The sequence below is a fragment of the Zea mays genome, chromosome 3 (genome assembly GCF_902167145.1).
Source record: "Zea mays cultivar B73 chromosome 3, Zm-B73-REFERENCE-NAM-5.0, whole genome shotgun sequence".
Taxonomy (NCBI): Eukaryota; Viridiplantae; Streptophyta; class Magnoliopsida; order Poales; family Poaceae; genus Zea; species Zea mays.
This window is the reverse complement of record NC_050098.1, coordinates 160,983,519-161,007,416: the sequence shown is the minus strand read 5'-3', so window position 1 is coordinate 161,007,416 and position 23,898 is coordinate 160,983,519. Positions and strand designations below refer to the sequence as shown.

At 47.5% G+C, this 23,898-nt stretch overlaps 1 protein-coding gene across 1 annotated transcript; it reads left to right on the top strand.

Moving 5' to 3' along the window:
- The first annotated feature begins 531 nt into the window (after nucleotides 1-531).
- On the top strand, nucleotides 532-2,849 carry LOC103652321 (L10-interacting MYB domain-containing protein-like). Its single transcript, XM_020551150.2, has 5 exons — nucleotides 532-571; nucleotides 746-802; nucleotides 897-956; nucleotides 1,890-2,210; nucleotides 2,284-2,849. Exons 4-5 carry the CDS (start codon nucleotides 1,890-1,892, stop codon nucleotides 2,827-2,829), a joined length of 867 nt encoding a protein of 288 aa, XP_020406739.1. The 5' UTR covers nucleotides 532-571; nucleotides 746-802; nucleotides 897-956; the 3' UTR covers nucleotides 2,830-2,849.
- The last annotated feature ends 21,049 nt before the right edge of the window (nucleotides 2,850-23,898 follow it).

Below are 23,898 nucleotides of genomic sequence, written 5' to 3'. Positions count from 1 at the left end.
TGTTTGGTTCAGCTTCCGGGCGGCTTCTGGCCGCCAGAAGCAGAAGCTGGAGCCAAACGCGCCGCTTCTCGCGCCGCTTCTCCACCACGCGCTTCCGCTGGAAGCCGTCCGCGCACTTAACGCCTGAAGCGCCCGTCACTTGGCTTCGGTTCGAAGCGGCGCCCACTTCCCTAGGGTTGTAGCCCACGCGACCGTCCCCCGCAGCCGCCAAGCCATCGCGCCGCCGCCGCGAACCCATCGCGCCGCCGGCGTTCCGTCTCCTCCCCGCATCGTGGTACGTACGGCGAACCTCCGCCGCGCCGGTTATCCTACGACGCGTCTCATTTCCATCTTCCGTAGGTTCCGCGCTCCGAGGACCCAGCCTCATCCCCGTCGCGAAAGAAGCTCTCCCCCCGTCGTCGTCGTCGCAGGTACGATCTCTCTCCTCGGTCCGTGTACCATCTCATTCACCACCGCCGCAACCGTCGTTCATTGACAGTAAACAGTTGGTAGGGTTGCCGCACCTAAACCGGCGCCGTGTGTCCGTCGTCAAGCTTCCTCTGCTCCACCCTTTGCGTCGTCATCTGCACAGGTACGGTGGTGCTCGAATCGATCGAAACCCTCGCCTCCCCCTTCCGGTAGTGTAGCAAGGGTTCGTCGTACCCTTTAATTGAGTACAAGGCCGCCTAATCTGCAGTTAATTCATTGGACGAAATAGGGTAGCGATGGTTGCACTAGCTAATTGTATGTTCAATGTTGCCTGCAGTTTGCCCTTATCAACTCGCTGTCTTCGTCTTAGGTTCCAATTTGCAGTGCAAGCAAGGTACTCTCATACACATTAGTACTTGTTCCAGGACTAGTTCTTTGTTTGTTTCGCACAATACAGTTTACGAAAATCATGTTTATGTGATGTTCAGATCTCGGGGTGTTACCTGTTTGTCTCTCTGTTGCATCACAGAATCTCCACTCCAACGAAGGTGATGTTCACATTTATTTTCCCCTTCTTATCATTACCATTGTGTATGTTAAGCAGTAATTGTTCATATGTTCACGTTTTTTGTTTACTCCATTCAAACTGTGTTTGTAGTGTGAAAAGTACAGAAGTTAGTAGTAAATGTTTGCTATAGCCTAGGCCCTGGAAAAGTAAGCCAAATTTGTGTACATAGTCCCCATATCTGCTATACTAACGACCTAATAAATCCACATCAGATGGATTCAGCTGACTCCATAGCCGACAAGGCAATTGGAAGGATGCAAGAGATTTCGGACAAGATATTTTCCGTAGCGAGGGAAACAATCCGTCCTGGGCGCGGATTGACCTCGTTTGATGCTACCAAACTACGTGTAGCTTTGGAGGAGATAGCTTGCATGCTGGAGCAAGACTCTCTGGTGTTGCAAGAGCATTTGGACATCGTGAACAACTTTAACATCCCGGTTGACAGCAGCTATGAACCTTCTACCTTGTCGTCACCACCCCCCGCTGACGACGACCTGACTCCACATTGGGACTTTGCTGAGCATTTCCAAAACTTCTGGGGGGTTGAATATGACTCCGATCAGATGCCTTCGTTTAGTGACAACGATGTTTAAGGTAGAAGGGAGTGAACCTTCGAGTTAGGTGTTTCAAAAACATGATGGTTGACTCCGTTAGCTTTTGTGCACTAAGTGCGTAGGGAAACAGGGAATCAGTTAGTTCTTTTGGTTCATGGGCTCGTGTACATGTGTTCCCTGTCATTTTGTCTCCAGTACCAGTTTATTTATGGTTCTCGTTGTGTAATTATGCAAATTGGAATCTTAGTACTTATGGTATTATGTGAACATAATATGGCCAGTATATTCTTCATCTTTGTTGTTGTTTTTAATCCGAAAACAGTACGGATTTTGAACACTATACACTTCTTATGCACTAGATGGACAAGTCCGGCAAAGTTATTGCAAAGTGGGATAGTAGAGCAACAAAAATTTACACAGAAATTTGTGTAGAAGAGGTAAATGCTCGGAACAGGCCACAACAATTCCTAAATGCCGAAGGGTATGCTAACCTCATAAGGAAGTTTAAGGAACGCACTGGGCGCACTTACACCAGGGATCAAATGAAGAATAGGTGGGATTCGTTGAAGAGAATGTTCACCCAGTGGAAAACTCTGAATGATAGGGCTACAGGTCTTGGTCGAGACCCTCATACTGGTTCAATCAGTGCCCCAGATGAGTGGTGGGCCAAGCAAAATGAAGTAAGTTCATCTTTGTTTTCCTAGAGTAACATTAGAATTGGCCATCTAAAAGTAGGACTACGAATTGGTGCAGGCAATGCCAGGCTGTATTATGTTCAAAACAGCCCCCCTAGAGAATGAGGACGAGCTAAAGGTTATGTTTGGACCAATTGTGTGCACAAATGAAAGAACCCTGGTGCCCGGCGTCGAGGATGCTAATTCTTCTTCTGATGATCATTTGGAATACACTTTAGGTGGGGGTGAAAACAGCACACCTGACCCCTGCACTAATGCTACTGGCAAGCGTAAGTTGCGACATGATTCCCCTAAACCAAAGAAGAAAAAAGATTCGAGGGAAGAGTACATGAAAAGACTTGTGGCGGCTTTTGAGTCCCGCTCAGTTACCACAAACAAGTCTATTACCTCTTCTGACAATGACCCGGTTCGCTTAGAGATTAAAAAGCAGCTGATGCAAGTGAAGGAAGATGGATCACCTGAAGGGAGCGAAATACATTTGTTTGCCACGCATCTTCTGATTCATAAGAAGTATAGAGATGTTTTTGCAAACTTGGAGACAAAGGAAGGAAGAATCGCTTGGCTTCGCAATGCTTACGAGTTAGAAACTAAAAAGAGCAACTAGCAGGTGGACGTCGGACAACTGAGTCGTACATGTTTACTATTATCGTTGGTTGTGTTTGTCATCGGACACCTTCAGCCGTATTTGTTGAGTATGTCAGTTGTGTCTGCGTAATGAGTCCTGTCGTGTCAGTTTTCGTTAGTATCATTTTCGCTTTGAAACAGTTTTCCACATATTCGAGTTGAACATGTATGACAATAATCAGAGTTGTAACTTTGTTACCTATGTGAATCTGTGAACAATTTCGTATGACTGTAAACTGTTCTGCTTGTTTAATATGTGTTTATAAACTGTGCTTACATATGTAATTGTAGCTCTTGGTTGTCTGCATGCAGATGTGTGACCGTTTTGAACACACATCTGATGATGACAAAGATGCACAGACATCTGATGATGAAATGGATGCAGACACATCTAATGACGAAACAGATGCAGAATTCCTTGTTGCTCTTTATGCTGTTGATATTTGGGGCGGTCATTTCAGTCGGGCTCCTAGAAGAACATTGGTCGAATCTGGTATTCAATGGGTACAAAGAACGTTGGAGATTAGTAACGACTGTTATGACATGTTTCGGATGCGAAGAACTGTTTTTCGACGATTGCATGACACATTGGTACAAAATTATGGGCTGCTGCCAAGTAGGGGTGTCAGTACTATGGAAGCTCTTGGCATATTCTTGTGGGCATGTGGGGGACCACAATCGTTTAGGCAGATCAGAAATAAATTTGGTCACTCTTTGGAAACAATTAGCCGCAAGTATAGTGATGTCCTTAATGCACTTTATAAGATGTCATCTGACACAATCAAGCCAAAAGACCCAAATTTTGTGGAGATTCATCAACGTTTGCGAGAGGCGAGGTTTTGGCCACACTTCAAGGATTGCATTGGCGCAATAGATGGTAGTCACTTCCCAGCGGCAGTGCCGGCTTCGGAACAAGCGAAATATATTGGCCGACACGGTTACACGTCGCAGAATGTAATGGCGGTATGTGACTTCGATATGAGGTTCACATTTGTGGTGACAGGATGGCCAGGTTCCGTACATGACACAAGAGTACTACATGATACTTTAATTACTTATGCGGACAGGTTCCCCCATCCACCGGAAGGTATAAAAATATTTTTTTCATTAGTATAGTACAGTAATATTTTATGGCATATGTCCGTAACATTTGTATTTTGATTGTATGCAGGTAAATACTATCTTGTCGATTCGGGTTATCCAAATAGAAAGGGGTACCTTGCACCTTATAAGGGTCAGAAGTACCACGTTACGGAATGGCAAAATGCGAGGCAACCTATTGGGAGTAAAGAAGTTTTCAACTATGCGCACTCATCGCTGCGAAATGTTATTGAGCGATCATTTGGGGTGCTAAAAATGAAGTGGAGAATTCTATTAAGTCTCCCTTCATTTTCGCTTGAGAAACAATCGAAGATAATTATTGCATGTATGACACTGCATAACTTCATTAGAGATAGTGCTCTACACGATAGAGATTTTGATGACTTAGGACCTAATAGCCTAAGTCATGTTGTACCTGCAGGTGAGAGTAGTACTAGCACATCTGATGAGTTAGACATGAGTGATTTTCGAGATGCAATTGCAAATGCATTAGTGTCGTAGTTAACTTAGTGCAGTTGTAACGGTACTTATGATGTAATCAACTCCACTAATTAGTTTGTTATTACCTTTATCTGCGTTATGGGTTTCATTTTTTCGTTTTTTTCTAAGAGAATCTGCAATTTCAGAATCTGTATCCAAACACGTAGATTCTGACGAACAGCTTTTCTGCACAGCTGCCGAACCAAACACCTAAATTCTAACCACCAGCTTTTCCCAACAGCCAGCTTTTCCCCACAGCCAGCTTTTCAGAAAAGCTGGCCAGAAAAAAGCCGAACCAAACACGGCCTCTGTCGTCTGATCCGATTCACCATCCAATTTTGACTGCTTTCGTTTCAGTTGTGTATCGGTATATACAGACGCTGGTATCAAGGCAACACACAGCAATTATTACTACCGCCATCAATATAGGCGTTCTCAGCTCGCCACGGCCAGCTTTGTACTCCTTCCTTGGTTTTTGGCGCACAAAGACCCTAGATTACTCTAGGTAGAAGAGACATAAATAAAAAGCTACTGCTAGTACTGCTACAGTACTAGGAGTATGTAATACCATAGGATCAACGGCCCCCTCTGCAGCTTAAGATCCTAAAAGTAAAAAGTATAGTAACTGCGCGCCTATACTGTGCAGAAACTTATCCTCTCACTGCACGCCAATTAACGCGGAGTTTTACCTCACCATTACTACTTGGGTTTGGGGGAAGAAAAAGGCGCTGAAAAGGCACCACATGCGCAACCAGAAGGGAAGGCTACGTATGCTGCTGCTGCGTACTCCGTGTGCATGGACTCCGATCCCTCCCAGATTTTAAGCGAGGTGCTAGCTACAAGTGCAGATTGATTGGCGCTGACCATGCACGGCGGTTTCAAAATTCTCCAGACCGAGCAGTTTTTTTGCAAGCGTTTTCGAAATTGGCTAGCTCAGCTGATAAATATAGATACTATAATGATGGATTGGTTAGCTTAGCTAGGACTATAGGAGCCCGGAGGCAGCGAGATGTTATTATTGGTCCCTCGACCGAACAGGACAGGATCCACGACGACAGATCAGGTCAGGGTCAACACACGAGAGAAATTAAAAAGCAGTGTGAGTGGAACAATCATGCATGCATGGATGCCTAGCTTTGGCGTGGCCTCATCTGCTGCTGCTGCTGCTAGATTCAGATGCATCCCGCTCCCATTATCCTGTCCAGGCCAGGGGTGCCGTGACAGTGACAGGAAGAGGTTGTTGCTTTGCTTTGCTTTCCTTTCCTCCTCGTTTAACTTCCCCTTTTGCCCGGACCAAACGGCACTATAGGCTAGCTAGCGCCCACCTGACCCCGCCGCTGCATAATTTGCACACCCCCGCGCTCCGGCCCCTTCATCAGCCCTCTTTTTTCCCCCTCTCTTATGCACGCTAGGTTCCGAAATTTTATCTATTTATTTATCTATTTATATATAATTTGTTTTATCCACAGAAAAATCGGTAGCACATCATCAACAGCGTTCTGGGGGGTGGTCGGCGCACGTGACGCCCCCCGTCCGGCTGGGATGACACCACACCACACGCCATCGCTATGCATGCTGTTGCTGCGGCCGCGTGAGCGTGACACACCGTGCAGCGGTCGTTTTCTCTTTTCGGCCGTCCCTCCCTCTTCTTTTCGGCCGCCCCTCCCTCTGTGTGTGCGCGCACTGTGCAGCATGCACCAGTCACCAGCAGCCGCCGCTGTTTTTTTTTTTGCCTGAGAAAGTGCGTGGCTGCCGCGCCCGGCCCATGGCCGGGGAAATGTCCTTTCCTTCTTCGGCCTCCGTCCGGCGGCGCACGGCCACGGCCGTCCTCGTGGTGACGTGACGTGGTGCGTCATCCATGCACGGCACGTACGGGGGGAGGGGGGGGTGCTTGAGCGCGTGTTCGGTGTCCCCGCCGCCGGCAGACGGACGAGATGGTTGTGGTGCGTGCGGCGCCGTCGATCGGGACCTGGATGGCTAGCTCTCTGCCTCTCTCGTGCTTTGTGCAGAGGCATGCTTTTACGCCGGCGAGCGGCGGTGCTGCAACAGTGCAAGTAGCTAGTAGGTAGGTCGGTGATACGTGGATGGGTGCAGGTGCAGCGCTGGATTCCGTCTTTTTGGTGGATAAGGTTGCCGCTTGCCGGGGGGGACGTACGGAGAGCTGGATGGTGGTGCGAATAAAAGCGCAACAAAGCAAAGCAAAAAAGCAAAAAAAGGCAAAGCAAAGCCGATGGAGCCGTAACAACACACGACACGACGCCACCAAGCTCTTGTAACTTGTTCCTCTGACTCTGAGATGGTACGTCGGCTGCACACGTAGTCCGTTCCAGTACCATGCACGCATTAAAAAAAATTAAAGAAGGGGGCTGCTGCGGATGCAAGTCGTTGAATCCTACTCCCATGATCCCATCCATCTACTATCCGAGATGGACAGACGCGCGCGGGATCAGACACGATCCCTGTGTCCACGACGACGCCTGCTCACGGCGTGCGTATACTTGTGCCGCCACTGCACCTCTCCACAAAATTTCACGCCTGCCTCCGCGCGTGCTTATCCGCGGGACTGCGGCTGCTGGTTCGCTCGTTATCCAATCCAACCAAGTGGCCGGCCGACGGCGGGTCGCCGTCGTCGTCTCCCGCTCGCGTCGTGTCCCTGTCGTCCTCCGGCGAATGTGTGAACCCGGCGCGCGCGCGCGCGCATGCATCTTGGAGCACGTCACGATACGCGGCATGCATATGCATGACAGGACACCGTTCCGGCGGGGACGTTGGAGGTTTTGTTCACTACTATAACTAGTTGCAGGCGGTACGCTAGCTTGCTTTCTTTTTAATCCATGTGAATTGAGTGGAACTTGATAGGTTTAAATCCAAACAAGTCAAATTTCTTCTCTTTTTTTCAATCACATCTAATCCATCTGTATTGGAAATAATCGAACAAGCTCTAACAGTTTTGCAATTTCTTTCGCGCCAATTGGGTGGCTGCTCACTGGCGCGCGTGATGATTGTGAGTCCCTTGCATGCAAGGCATGCAATTTTAACTAAAAAATTGCGAGAGGCCGGGGGATTGGAGTTGGAGGCAAGGAGGAAGTTCATCAGTTTCTCTTCTCTTTATGCCCGCCCATTGATTTTTATGTCCATATGAATATTATGAACCTATAACACATACATTAATTATTGTCTGAATCCAGTAAAAAGATAAAACGGATTTTGATGATTTGGGATGGCACGTACATGCTTCTGGAAAATGAAACTACTACTTACTTTGTAGTCGTAATTGATAAGAGATGTCCAGGGGACCGCAAGCAAGTATTCCTCATTTTGTTTTAAAAGAAACCAACATCCATCATGACTCCTAAGGCCATGTACAATATGTATCTTAAGTTGTATGTTAGAGTGTGTCTAAAAGGGTGAATGTAAAAAATCTCAAAACATGTATTTTGACGAAGACACAGTGTCATAACTCTATGTTCGACAGGGGCGGATCCAAGGGGTGGGCAAGGTGGGCCATGACCCCATCTCAATTTTTCTTAACCCCCTATACCTAGGTTTAGGTACACACCAAAATAAACAAATTTTTGTATAGTTAGCGTGGACAGATCTAATGAAAACAAGGTTTTGACCTATTTTTCTCTCGATGCTTCACTACTCAGTCCACTTTTCATCTGAGCCATTTGATTCTCTTCCCTAGCGCAAGCCCACTCGTGTCTCACTCGCTTCTTCGGTCATCGACTGACCAGTAAGTAGGTGACCTAACCCGCCCGCTGCTGCGCACTTTGCCTTCTCATCACTCATCGGCTCGTCGACTCGTCGGGATCCTACACACAACGTTGATATTTTGCCTCCTAGTATGCACAGCACATGGGCAAGCTGTTGGTGGGATCATGGCATCACCTGTCCCTCGCTAACTCATTAGAGTGCCACCGCGCCATTGCAACACGACAATGGGTGTCGCTTGCCGTCACCATCATCTATCGCTACCTTGCCTCCTGCACTCGCTCCTCCTACTTGTCGTCGTCTCACCAACGCTATCTCACGACAAATTCGATGACTCACCGGAACGACGCGCTGATGCGGCTGCTCCGCCCTAGTGCCTCGTCCTCAGTCAGTCCACCTATTTTCTCCCTCTAGCTCTCCTTTCGGGAGCCAAAAAGGTTTTTTGGTATTCATATCCTTTTGGGAACACTAGATTATCATTTAATATTCATGTTATTATCATTAATCTAAATTTATGATCTAGTCTAGTGTTGCGCTATCGGCCCCACCTAGAATTTTGTTCTGCGTCCGCCACTGATGTTCGAGACAGGAGACTATCTGATTGATCACTTTAATTTATTGAATGCTCTGATTGGTACAATAAATATGGTAAGACACATGTTTTAGACATGACCACTGTATTATGTTGTGTTTTAGTTGTGTCTTATACTTGAAGTACCGTGCAGTTGTGTCTAGGTTGTACATGCCCTAAGCAGTAGTCATGCATAATTGAAGTGTTGGGTCGCCAATCCCCTACGAATAGAATTGAATTTCCTGGTTTGTTTGTTTTCTTATTCTCTGTGCGGAAGAGAATACAACTAGCTCTGACGACATAGTACACCGAGAGTCATCAAATGATGTGAAATTAGGCCAAGATTCTATATACAAAAAAAAAACATAACACACGTACACGTATTTATAGTGATATGAAATAAGTATCATTATATTCTGTATTGGATCTTTTAATAAAAGAAACAGATAAACTTTAGATATCTTAACTAAATACAAAAGTTTTTTTTTGAACGAACGAACTAAAGTCTTTTCAAGACAAAGACGGTAGTACTACTAGACAACGATAGTGCGCGTACTGTAACTGTTTGTCGATCTGTTCCGCGAGAAAGACAACGTTATCTACATGTAAGTATTCTTTTCTCGCTCGAGCTCGACCACGATCACGTTTAGCTTGTCATGTTAAAACCCGCGCCCTTAATTTCGGTAGTGCATGCACACGCGCCTTTATTCGTCATGCATGCTTTGGGCATTATTGGTTAAATAATCGTATTAATTATTGGGCTGGCTAGCTACACCATTTGTAATTGTGCGTGTCCTCTTCCCTGCTCTTTTCTCCTAGCTCCGTCCATCCAAGAGCAGTGGGTGTTTGGTCCTGTAGGGTAGGGCCAACAACCGGTTTGGTGTGTGTCGTTACGTTGGGACCAGATTTCTCAGGGAAGGAACAACGACAAAGCACGGGAACTAAACCACCAGTTTCTGGAAAAAAAAACTTGGGCCAGTCGTGTGTGTGTGTGTGTATATTTAGTACTACGTATATAGAGAAAAAGGGGAAACGAGAGAGAGAGATGGGTGTTTTTGTTAGTTGGCCGCGCGTCCCCAATTTGTTTATTCATTGATACGACCGCTTTGTCTTTTTAAAGTACATGTTGATGCTAAAGCTAGCTAGCGACCTCACTTCCAAACAAAGGCCCTGGATAGCTACAGATTAACTAGCGCTAATTAATCATGCTGCTAATCATTATATTCCTAAAGCCTTGCTTGTTGCTTTCACAAGCATCCATATGATGAGGATACGAGGCTACAAATTCAACACATCTATCTGGTGTATGTAGTGGATCCAAGACCATTTGTCGAACGTGCGTCTTTTCATAATTCTTTTTTTTAATTATTAAACGGACATGCCAAGTACTTAGGTTAGGTTGCTACAGAAAAAAAATCATGGATCTAACCTTGGTTTCCTATACACACACACCAGTTTATAGTATAGGTCATTTTCAGCGGTGAGTTTCATGCAATGTTTCTAATACTGACACATCAGATTTAAACTATATAATTAACCTTGTATACCGAGTTTCACGGCCATGTATGAAACTCTATACTTTCCCGTCAAACTCTCTCTATATATCTCTCCTCATGATTACACTTTCATGTCACCAAGCGTAGTGGTATTTCACCGTATTTATTTAATGGGTATGAAAAACTAGATCTCATTGAGAATATAATGGCCGTGTACCATCTTGTTTTTGTCTCGATGGTGTTTGGATTTTTAGAGGGGGGACAACAAAAAGTGCATGCATATGGTGCGCATTGGCCGGGGCGGGCCTCATTGAATCCATGCATTCGAGACAACGGCAAACACATTTGCATTGAGCACACGTCATAAGAGATTAAGCGCACACGTACACGTACGAGCCTTAATGCCCAAGTTGATGCTGATAGAGACGTACTCCCTCCTAGAGCTTTACTACTTCGAAGCAGGCACTCTAGTCGAATTATATATGACACGTGGTTACGGATTACTTGCACGTACTGCAGCTCGGCCACTACGACAGAATCAATTAAGAATGTTCCTTCCAGCATCACTGCACACCTAACAACGTGCCACAAATTAAAGTAGCAGCTAAGTACTAGCTAGTATGGTCTACAAAGCATTACTCCCTCCGATCCAATAAGGCCCCACCATGCATGCAACTTATATAGGCATATATACTTTCATGGCAGGCATGATGGGATGCCCAAAAGACTAATTGCAGCGTGAAAGTAACAGGAGATGGCATCAAATCATGCATATGGCCTAGCTTGTGTGCGTATACGTCCACATAAAGCAAGACACGTGATTTCTTAATTGACATGATCAGGTTTAGGGTTTAGGGTTTAGGGTTTAGGGTTTAGGGTTTAGGGTTTAGGGTTTAGGTGTTTTGGAGGTTCATTTCTATGTTATTATATTTATACTAGGTCAGTACCCGTACGTTGCAACGGGAACATATAATACCATGATAACTTATATAAAAAATGTGTCTTATATTGTTATAAGAAAATATTTCATAATCCATTTGTGATCCTAGCCATACATAAATTTTGTTATTTTAATTTAGTTGTTTCACTACTACATTGCAACCATCAGTATTATGCAGACCGATATTTGTCATGATTTGCATGGTCTCATTATTGGAGAGCACGTGCCACACCTGCCGGTAGAAGTTCCGTCGTACATCGTTAGTCATCAGGCACACACCACCATACACGCTTGCTTAAACAAAAAATACAAGTGTGTGTTTGCGAAGAGAATTAAAGGCAGGCCGGCACAAAAGGTACCCCGACGATGGCGAGTGGTCATTGTTGTCGGTCCACCTCTGCTCACCTCCGGTGTCGAGATGATGCCACAATCCTTGATATAATAGTCGTCGAACGCGCGCGATATGGTGAGTACCGATCACTCTTGGCTGGGCTGCCAAATGAAGTGCACCCCGGGCTCATCAGCGAGGTAGTACACCTGGTCGTTGCACCACCGGATGTGCTACTCCTCTACATACATCTTGTTCGAGGACACTCACACAACAACAACAATGGTCGTCATTCCAGCGCACAAGAATTCATGGCCGGTCAGTAGCGACTTACGTAGCAGGTTAGGCTTCAGGTGGATGATGAGCTAGACGGCGTGATGGCGTCGTCGTAGGTTGTGATGCCCAGAACAACCCGAGAGTCGTCGACATTGGCGACGACCATGAGGTCCCCATGTTTGACGATGGACAGCGCGGTGCAGCCGCTCTGGACCACGTCCAAGCGGCGGCTGCGCCGGAGCTTGCCGTACACAGCGGCGCATGGGCCATGTAGGACTGCTTCCAGAGGTCGAACTGGCAGTCGCCAAGTTTCTTCTCGTCGTCGGTGAGCGACGCCAACGCGAGCGCCTCGTGCTAGTGGTGTTTGTTCGGGGTTTCCAAGTAAGAAACATGGATTCATCTTTGGCATTGGTTTATGAAAATGATTTATAAGTTAGATCCATGGAAAAATATTACGGAGAATAAATGTTACACATGCAAAAAAAAGTATTTAAGTTGAAAACATTATTCAAACAAAAGAAATTGCATGCAAGGCTCTTCTTTAAATACTACTCCCTCAATTCAAAAATATAATTTAATAATCTCAGTGATACTTATCTACTACTACACATTGTGCAAGGGTAGCAGGTGGCCTTCGGAAGAGATGTATTATATGTTTTTACTATAATAGATATAGACGTAAACACACATGTGGTGTAGTTGTAGCTACAAACACATTTATTTGAGAGGTCGCGGGTTCGAATCCCCTTGGAGCCTGTTTTTTTAATTTAATTTTAGCTTGCAGGGAGGGGGAATGAGAAAGACAGACAGCTGGGAATGGGAATGAGCTTTACAGTGAGGACGGAATGAGAATGGCAGAACACGGAATGGTGCAGCCTACCCCTTATCGTCTAAATAGGTAGTAGAGATATAGTGGCTATATATTTTGCCAATATGCTTCTTCTGCTATATATATATATATATACATATATACACACGTATATATATACATATATATAGACGTGTATATATATACGTATATATATATATATATATATATATATATATATATATATATATATATATATATATACACGTGTATATATATATATAAGGAAGAGGTAATGGAAGTCCTAGCCAGGACGCGGTCGACCCAGCACTCCGCGTGCTTGCGTTAACCATGCAGTCGACAGCCAAGAATCCAGGATGATAGACGTAAGGTAATATACGAATGCATATATATATATATATATATATATATGGATAAAGATGTGTAAACCATGCATAAAGGAATCTTTTGACGCCCGAATCACGTGGAACGAATATGACAATGTGGAAAGCGTTTACGACTGCATAATGACATGTACTTGACAACATAAATCATGCAGTATGTGGTTCTGGTTCTGGCTCGGGCGGATTCCAGCGTAAACCGTGAGCTAAAACAACGTAAATGAGTATGAAATTTAGCTTAAATCATATATCTGTTTTGTAACAGCAAACGAGACCTAAAATTACGACGTGAAAATCGCGTGCAGCCGATCGTGCGCGGGTCCTAGTTCGGGCCGATTCCAGCGTAAAACGTGAGCTAAAACATCGTAAATGAGTACGAAATTTAGCGTAAATTCTATATCTGTTTTGTAATAACAAACGGAGCCCAAAATTACAGCGTGAAAATCACGTGCAGCCGATCGTGCGCGAGTTCTGGCTCGGGCGGATTCCAGCGTAAAACGTGAGCTAAAACAGCGTAAATCCTATATCAGTTTTGTAACAGCAAACGGGGCCCAAAATTACGACATGAAAATCGCGTGCAGCCGATCGTGCTAGGGTTCTGGCTCAGGTGGATTTAATCATAAAACGTGAACAGAAATAGCGTAAATGAATACGAAATTTACGTAAATTATAGGCATGTTTCGTAACAACGAATGGGGCCCAAAAATTACGGCGTGAAAATTGCGCACGTTCGATCGTGCACGGATTCTAGCTCGGTCAAATTTCAGGGTAAAACGTGAACCAAAACAACGTAAATAGGTAAAAATTTTAGCGTACATCATCAATTTATTTCGTGACGACGAATAGGGCCTAAATTACGGCGAGGCGCTGGTCGAACTCCTCCAGGCAGCGGGTGATGCGGGTGGGCACGTTCTCCGACGACATGACGACGACGAGGATGTCCCTGAGCGCCGCCGACTCCTTGACGCGCTTGAGCATCTCATACCCAGTCATCCCAGACACCACCGCCTTCCTGCTGTTGTTGGCCTTTTGCGCAGGGGACGACGCCACAGACGCTGGAGCGGCAGCGGCAGTGGCCATCGCAAGACGGACGGGACAAACGTCGTTGCCATCGGGCCTAGGGTGTGCTGCCGCTGTCCGTCCGCTTCGAGAACGGCGTCGCCGCTTGCGCGCTCGCCTCGGGAGCGTCGCTGTCGCTCGTTCCTGGTGGAGCGCCGCCGTCGGTCGCCTGCCTCGGGGCGGCACCGCTGCTGGCCCCCAGGATCACCGGCGCTCGCACGCCCGAGGGAACCGCCGCCGCCACTAAAACCTAATCCCTGGTGGCACAGGGGTGTTTTTATAGTGGCGGCGTGAGACTGGATAACTGCGAGCGCGTGGGTGGGATCGTGGGCCCTATGCACGTAATATGCGGGACGAAATCTACGCAATGACCCATAGATTTTGCATAAATTGTTACACACATCAGCATAACTCGTATTATAATTTGTCGTAAGCAGTTAGGTATAATAAGTCAAAAAGGGTCTGGTGCGGTCTGCGCACCTGGTCGGTACGTGGTTGAGGCTTTCTATAGTTAAACAGAGCCCAGGGCTCTAAATACATATACTAAATATATATATAGCTCAACATGTACAGCTAGCTCCCTGTCGATAAGGTGATTCAGGCCCCATATATTCCTATCAGGGCAGATGATTAGAACGGTTTTGGGCTTTTGGCACAGCTAGCTACGACAGCAGCAGCATCTGGTCTATCTCCTACTACGCATTATGCACGCGATGTGACACTACATACTACTGTTTATAGTTGATTGCGTGCGTGCATGCCGTGTCGTCCGTGTGTGAAGCGACTGATGATGAAGCGCACGCAGGAGTGTGTGAGCATTGCATGTATAGCTTCTGGCTTCTGCCCCTCGCTCGCTCATCGTCCCAGGGTCCAGTGATCTGACGATGCATGGCCGGCCGGCTGAATCGTCGTGCGCATATGTTTCTGCTACATTTCGTTCGTTCTCTAGGTATCAGCAGTCTCTCGCTGCTTCGATCGATCGTAGCTGAAAAACATGCAGCAGGCAGATGACATATACATATAGTACTTTTATATGGCTCGATTTCGATTGAATGCAATGCAATGATGGCAACAAAGGACCAAGCTAAGCAAAAGCTTATCATTAGCCTGCTCCTCCTCTGTACCTCGATCTTTGTCTCTCGTTTGCAATGATGGCAAGGACCAAGCTAAGCATGCATCAGGCAGTGGCCAGCTCGATGAGCCGGGTTCAGAATTGCTTGCTGCGTGGCAATTTAACGCGGCTCCGTGCTAGTACGTACGCAGCCAAGTCAGATCGTCGAGGCCGGCCTGAGACAAGGGGGCAGCTGAGCCGGGTACTCATCACCCGGCCCCATGCATGCAATATACTGCTAGCTACCTCAAATGCAGTTAAACTGATCATGAGGACAGGACGGACGATCTGCCACATAACTGTAAGCTATATATAGCTACCGCGTATATATAGTACGGCACAGGAGATTTTCACTGGATCTCACATACTAGCCTGCAGAGAGAGAGAGAGAGAGAGAGAGAGAGAGAGAGCAGAAAAAGGATGCATAGTTCAAGTCAGACCTAGCAGTACGTAGCGGTAATCAATCCCCCAACCTATTAGCTTGATTTCGTTGGTGAGTCTGTGCCTCTGTGGCCATGATGGATTTTAATTGGAAGAAGAAACTAAAAGTCAAGGCCACACTCGATGCTGTTGCTGTCGACGCATATACAGGCTAGCTACCTTACCTGGATCAGAATTCAGATGCAGAGGGATTAATGGAGATATTCATTGCAACCACCGAGCCATCGAGAGTACTCCTACCACCACTTGTCTCGCTCGCTTTCTCTCCCTCCGTCTCCGTCGTCCGTAAAGACCATAGAGTTTGACTTCTATTCTCCAACTACAGGGGTGTCTTTGGCAACCTAGTATAGTAAAGAGCCTACGTCAAACTTATTTTGCACATCCTAGGTGAAACTTATTTTGCACAAACTGTTAATTAAGACATAATTCATTGTTCAGTTGTGAATAAGTGTAACCTAGATTCTACTAAATAGTCTCATTCGAAACACCGGCATATATATCAAATTTCTGAGGACTGAGATCATTATATACTAGTGTATTGTGTGCGCCTTGCGCGCGTGTTCAACCGTGTTTGAAAACCTGCGTGTGACCATATTTAAGTAGATGTGAAGTCCTCCAAAAACGAAGCCAACAGAGAAAAGACGAAACGCCCGTCAGAAATATCTAGAGAGTTATTGCGCTGGAGATTGAAGAAGTAGATGAAGGATCGAACGCACACACAAAATTGTGAAGATGTGGAAAGGCTAGTTGGGGTCGTTCTGTCCGGCTTTAAAGATAATGAAAAGGAAATAGGTCCTAGTTTTCGGTGGGGGTTGTTAGATTAAGAGCCTATTTGTTTACCCCCAGATTATATAATCTGGATTAAATAATCCTAAGAGGCAAACAAACAGTCCAGCTTATTTGCCCAGATTATATAATCTAATCCCTTGGATTATGATAATCCATAAGCAAGTGAGGAGGTGCTTATTTCAGATTATTTTTTTCCCACTTCCCCACTACCCTTTCAAGTTTCCTATAAATTACCCACCATTGCCATTATAATCCACCGAATCGTTTTTGCGCCTAGTACTAGTCAATTTGGGGATGAAGAAGGTGACATGAATGCCTTTCGTGATAATATTACTAATGCAATATTTGCCAATGTCAATTGAATTATTTTTTTTCATATATGAGTTTCAACCTAGTACAAATATAGAGGGCATTCTTGCCTTCCTCATACAAAAGAATCCTATTAACAACTCAAATAATCTGGGTAAACAAACAGGATTACTCAGATTATATAATCCAGATTATATAAGCCAGATTATATAATCCTCTAAAAATAATCCAGATTATATAATCCATGGGGGTAAACAAACAGGCCCTAAACATAGGCATAGCTATAGATGGCCAATAAGCACGAGGCCCGTGAGTCCGGCACGAAGCCTGCTGTTTGGTCCCGGTCCGAGTCCGGCACGGCCCGGTTCTATGCGGGCCTGGGCCGGCCCAGCACGAATAAGTGGCCAGGCTTGGACAGGAAATTAGGCACGGTGGACTAGCCAAGCATGACCCATTTACCTCTAAGCCTGTTTTTTACACTAAAATGTGCTTACCGACCCGCATAACCCGCTTTTCGGCCCGCTTTTTCGTGCTAAACGGGCCGGGCTCGAACAGAAAATTGAGTCCTTGTGCTTAGACGGCCTGACCCGGTTTTCTATTCGTGCCTGGCGGGCCGGGCTTCACCGGGCCCGGGCCGGGCGGCCCGTTTGGCCATCTCTAGGCATAGCCTATAATTAATTTAATTAGATCAAATAAATTATAGGCACATGTATATTAAATGTGTTGTGTGGGGGATTTGGGAGCCATTTGGGGCCGTTGGGACGCCTAGGTCCAACAAGGGCCGTCTGGACTCTGGAGCTGTCATGACGTACGGTGGTATTGTTTATATAACCGTCATGTGTGGATAGATTTATTTTGCCACTTGGGTCAATTAATAGAGTTAATGACTATATTATTCTAGAATTTGTTTGCTTTTCCGCCTTTTGCATCTGTACCATGGCATGATCCATTCTATATATCCAACGCTTGCCTATTTAATTAAGCGCTCAGGATATCGAAGCGTACGTGAGGAGCAAAGAAATACAGCACCCAGCCAACACAAGTCGAAAACGAGACATGCATTACGCAAACGTAACGAACGCCTAAAACATTTGAAATTGGAAGACATTTTTAAATGTGTTTGTCTTAAGTTTCTAAGAATTGTATATTTAATTTCTAGATTGACATATTACATTTAAGTCTTGTTCTGTGAAGCTTCGACACCGACTTCAAATTTGGCTCCCTGTTCCTTGCGCTAGAGAAAGAGTAAGGCCATGTTTGAGATAGGTAGCTCTAGGAAAGTTGGTGGAGAAGGTTATTAGGTGCTCTAGATCGTGAAGCTAGAGCTATAAGCCTTAAAAATACATTTAGATAAGTTATTTCGCTTATTATTTAGATTAAAAATATTTTTAAAATTATTTAAATTGATATTGTAAACTACAACTCCACACTAGGGAGTTGGAACCTGGAGCTATTCCAAACACCCTTAAATGATCCGTCTTCATTTCTCTCCGTTCAGAGCTAGTTTGACAACTTTATTTCCCTAAATGATTTTTATTTTTTCATTAAAAAATAAACTAGTTTTTCTTGAAAATGAAATCTCTTAAAAAAATAAGGTTGTCAAACTAGCCATGATCCATGATTTTGGGTTTTCCGGATCTTGCTCCTGTGTGTACTTTGAACCCGGTTGGGAGAGAGATAGAGAACTGGGTTGGGTTCATTCACTGTTGTGGTTGCCATGCCACGGCCACGCACTCCGGGCACTGCGCCAACGCCTGGTGATGGCGCATGCAGGTGGCAGGCGACCGGAGATCGAGCCAAAGGATCCCTCCAGTCCAGATGCAGTACAGTGCTGCTCAATGTGCAGCGTGGTACGACTCTTTATACATACACGATCACTGCTCAGTGCCCATGTATGCAGGTACTATGTAACGTAACGTAAGGCACGTACGTGTGGCGCGTTACACATGCATGTCCGTCGTCGATCGTTGCTGGCACGGCGCGGAGACCAAGCCATGCCCGTGTGCCTGAGCTAGCTGAGCGCATGTACTATACGTAGTACATGGATGCTGCACTGCATGCCCTGTGGCCTGTGTGTGGCTGCTGGCACGGTAAACGGCCGGGGTGCAATGGAGCAGCAGGCGCTGCCCCATCATCGTCCATGCATCCACACGCATACATTAATATATAGTATGGAGTAAGTACTACGCCGTGCCCTTTCGTCGGCTCGTGATCACCCTGCTGCTGCTGCTGCATGCCGTGTGTGATGTGTACGTACTGGTGCGTCGCAATTCACATGCAATATATATATATATATATATATATATATATATATATATATATATATATATATATATATATATATTAATATTAATGGAGCTGCATATGTTGAGCAAGTGAGCATCAAGTGTACCTCGTCCCAGGCACGCCCCCGGTACTCGCGCGTTGCCGGGGCACGTGTACCGTGTACGTATATATATGCACAGTAACACGGCAACCTGCCTGGCAGTCTGGCACGCGTGACGTAGTAAGTCCAACGGGCACAGCTGAGCTCGTAGGTCGCTCGTACAGTACTCAGTGAAATGTAATGTCACGGAAGATCTCAATCAATGCAATCTACTTTACATCATATATGCTAGACTGAACAATTACATATCACACAAATACACTTTCTGGAAAACTAATATTATTGCAGAAGAGTTTGATAAATAAAAGTTTCAAATTTCAAATCTTAATAACTTAAAAAACGTAGCTTTCAAATATTTACAAACCTATAGGCTTGAAATGAAATGCATTGTTGGCTTAATAATGCATGTCGTTGCGTACCAGTACAGAAATATAGAGATGCAGTAGAGAGCGGGGCATAGGTTGATGGTCGTGTTGAATCTGGACATGACTAAGCTAGCAGCTGCAGGCAGTACGTTAGCTAGAGAGGTTTGAGCCGCCTCTCTTCATCTAACGACGACAACATTGGGGCCTTTACGGTGGCACTGGCGATGCATCTAAAGGCGGCGCTTGGAAAGGCCTCACAAGCAGAGGTGAAAACGGTCGAAAAAAACCCCACTCACGGTTGTCACCCGTATAAACTTTAGTTCGGTTGTAGTCGAAAAACAGGAAAGTCGAAGACGGATAAAAGTCCGTAAATTCCCGTATATCAAAAATAGATAAATCTGGATAAAATATCTCGGATTCGGTCGGAAAACGGTAACTTAAATTGGAAATACTCACAATAAAAGAGTCCTAACCACACATAATTGTTCACTAGGTGAGTATTCGTACGTTGCAACGAGAATATATAATACCATGATAACTTATATATAAAATATGTCTTATATTGTTATCACTACCGGAATCGCGTAAGGCTATTTTACACTCGGCAAAGAACACTCGGCAAAGATTTCATCGGCAAAGGGTTCTTTGCCGAGTGCTTTTTTTCGGACACTCGGCAAAATTTTGCCGAGTGTCAAAAAACACTCGGCAAATTAAGAATCGAAAAAATTAAAAAAAACAGCAAAACATTTTTTAAATTCTAGGAACAACTCTCCAACCCTACCCTATTACCTTACCTGTTGCCCTATCATTTTTCACTATTATTTTGAATCAAACTTATATGTTTTGTAAATGGTGAGATTCGAACTCGCAACCTCTCTCTCGCGCATACCCTCCTATACCACTACACTACTACACCAATTATGTTTATATTACGATTTCCATTCCCCATGTACTATATATAAGAAAATGTTTCATAATACATTTGTGATCCTAGCCATACATAAATTTTATTATTTTAATTTAGTTGTTTCACTACTATATTGCAACTATCAGTATCATGCAGACTTCGATATATGTCACGATTTACATGGTCTCATCATTGGAGAACACGTGCCACACCTGTCGGTAGAAGTTCCGTCATACATCTTTAGTCATAAGGCACGTACCACCATACACGCTTGCTTAAACAAAAAGACAAGTGTGTGTTTGCGAAGAGAATTAAAGTCAGACCGGCACAAAAGCTACCCGACGATGGCGAGTGGTCATTGTTGTCGGTCCTTGTCGGCGTTTCGACCCCAGGGGGTCCCTGGACCGACAAGTAAATTGCCGCCGCGTGTCCCAGCCCAGATGGATCGGTGCGAGACGGAGCACGAAGGGGGAAGAGACAGGCGTAAAGGGGAAACCCGCAGCCTTCGTGTTGCCCTACGCCCAGGTCGGGTGCGCTTGCAGTAGGGGGTTACAAGCGTCCGCGTGGGAGAGCCTTATGCGCCGGCCCGTTGTCCCGCGCGGCCAACCTTCTCGTATGAGAGCCCTGGACCTTCCTTTTATAGGCGTAAGGAGAGGGTCCAGGTGTACAATGGAGGGTGTAGCAGTGTGCTAACGTGTCTAGCAGAGAGGAGCTAGAGCCCTAAGTACATGCCGTCGTGGCAGCCGGAGAGGTTTTGGCACCCTGTTCATGTGATGTCGTGGCTGTCGGAGGAGCGCTGGAGCCTTGCGGGAGGACAGCTGTCGGGGCTGTCGAGTACTTGCTGACGTCTCCTTGCTTCCTTTAGGGGCTGAGAGCCGCCGTCGTCATGGAGCACGCGGGGCGCCATCATTATTTGTTTACCGGGGCGAGCCAGATGGGACGCCAGTCTTGTCCCCCGTAGCCTGAGCTAGCTAGGGGTAGGGTAATGATGGCCCCCTCTGTGACGTGGTCGGTCCGAGCCCTGGGTCGGGCAAGGCGAAGGCTCCTCCGAGGTCGAGGTCGAGTCTGTCTTCCGAGGTCGAGGTCGAGTCCGAGCCCTGGGTCGGGCGAGGTGGAGACCGTCGTCCGAGGCCAAGGCTGAGTCCGAGCCCTGGGGTCGGGCGAGGTGGAGTTCGTCGTCTTCCGGAGCGGAGGCTGGGTCCGAGCCCTAGGGTCGGGCGAGGCGGAGTTCGTCGTCTTCCGGAGCCGAGGCTGAGTCCGAGCCCTGGGGTCGGGCGAGGCGGAGTCCATCGTCCGAGGCCGAGACGGGGGCCGAGCCCTGGGGTCGGGCGAGGCGGAGCTTCCTATGGCGCCCGAGGCCGAACTTGGCTGCTGTCAGCCTCACTCTGTCGAGTGGCACAGCAGTCGGAGCGACGCAGGTGGCGCTGTCTTCTTGTCAGGCCGGTCAGTGGAGCGGCGAAGTGACTGCGGTCACTTCGGCTCTGTCGACTGGAGCGCGCGTCAGGATAAGGTGTCAGGCGATCCTTGCATTAAATGCTCCTGCGATACGGTCGGTTGGCGTGGCGATCTGGCCAAGGTTGCTTCTCTGCGAAGACTGGGCCTCAGGCGAGCCGAAGGTGCGTCCGTTGCTTGAGGGGGCCTCGGGCGAGACGTGAATCCTCCGGGGTCGGCTGTCTTTGCCCGAGGCTGGGCTCGGGCGAGGCGAGATCGTGTCCCTTGGGTGGACTGAGCCTTGACCTTAATCGCGCCCATCAGGCCTTTGCAGCTTTGTGCTGATGGGGGTTACCAGCTGAGATTAGGAATCTTGGGGGTACCCCTAATTATGGTCCCCGACAGTAGCCCCCGAGCCTCGAAGGGAGTGTTAATACTCGCTTGGAGGCTTTTGTCGCACTTTTTTGCAAGGGGGCCGGCCTTTCTCGGTTGCATTTCGTTCCGGGGGGTGCGCGCGAGCGCACCCGCCGGGTGTAGCCCCCGAGGCCTCGGAGGAGTGGTTTGACTCCTTCGAGGTCTTAGCGCGTTTCGTAATGCCTCGGCCGATCTGGTTGTTCCCTCATGCGAATTGGCCGTAGCCCGGGTGCATAGTCGAGTCACACGTTCTCGGGCTGGTATGTTGACGCCGTCAACGGTTGGCCAGAGCCGGGTTCGCGAGAGCAGCCCCCGAGCCTCTGCACAGAGCAAGAGGACGGTCAAGGACAGACTCGGCTTTTTTCATACGCCCCTGCGTCGCCTTTCCACAAGGAGGAGGGGGGAAAGCGCCATGTTGCCCTCGGAGGGCGCCGAACATGGTGTCTCCAGTGAGTTGCTAACAGGTAATCCAAGTGGACGCCCGTGCCCCATTCGTTAGGGGTCGGCTAGTGGCCCGGAGGCGCGCTCCAAAAGTACCTGCGGGTGACTTGCCGGACCCGATCCCCTTTTGACGGGGTCCGAGGGCTCGATGCCTCCCTCTGGTGGGATTCCGTTACAAAATCGTTCCCGTCGGTCTCGGAAATGTCCTAGGGTACCTCGGGAGCGTAGCCCGAGCCTTGGTTATGTATCGAATGTACCCAGGGTCATCCCTCGCTCTGCGTCTGAGGCGGCTGTCGAACCCTTCGGGGGCCAGCCTATGAACCCCTGATCAGTAGTGGGCGCGGAGCCCGAGTGGCCTGAGGCGGCCGTTGAACCCTTCCGAGGGGCTAGCCTTCGAACCTCTGACCAGTAGTGGGCGCGGAGCCCGAGTGCTCTGAGGCGGCTGTTGAACCCTTCCGAGGGGCCAGCCTTCGAACCTCTGATCAGTAGGGGGGCTCGGGGCCCGTTTCCTTCGCGGAGAAGGATCCCTTTCAGAGTATCCCCTTTCCCGGTCCCTGTGGCAAGAGAGAGAAAGAGGAAGTGGAAAAGGATACGAAATCGAATGACGTGGCGCACCTTTTTGACGCGGTCATTATGGCGGAGGTGAAGTGTCGCCTGCTTCGCCTGCCAAAGGCGCCGCCTGTCCTGCCGCAGAGTTAATGCGACGGGACGAGTGGTTCGCGGGGCAGCTGTTGTGCGTGCGCGAGCCGTTCGAGGAACGGAACACGGGCGCGTCGTCTTCACGCCATGGGAGAGGGCTCTCTCGCTGTCACAGGAGGGGACATGAGCCTGCTGACGACTTGACTGCCGCTTCCGCCCGCCTGCCACCGCCATTACTGCCGGCCCATTTTTGGCCGTATCGACCGTCGCGCCTTCTCCCGTGGCTGACTGACCAATGACCGATGTGCTCGGTTGGCACTGTTGGGTCATGCGCAGAGTCGCCTCGAGTCGTGGCATCGGTTTCGCAGTCGAGGAGGCGCGGTACTGGCGCGAGTGGCGGTGCAGTTTCTCGCACGTAGTAGCCGGCGCACCGGTTACATGACATGTGGGCCTGGGCCTCCATGCTGGACGCGTCGAAGTCGAAAGGGCGTGCCCCCTTGGTGCGGTTGCATGCCGCCTGCATGGTGGTCCGCCCTTTCACCCGCTGGTCTGGGCGAAAGTGGAGGAGCGCTTGTAACCGCTTGGGCAGTTACGCGCACCGCGTACGGCGGTTTGGCCTCTTCTGTCCTGGGCCATCTTGCA

Coding starts and splice junctions, on each gene's coding strand:
- LOC103652321 (XM_020551150.2), top strand. CDS start 1,890: ATGGACAAGTCCGGCAAAGTTATTGCAAAGTGGGATAGTAGAGCAACA. Junction 2,211..2,283: donor GGTGGGCCAAGCAAAATGAA/GTAAGTTCATCT, acceptor GAATTGGTGCAG/GCAATGCCAGGCTGTATTAT.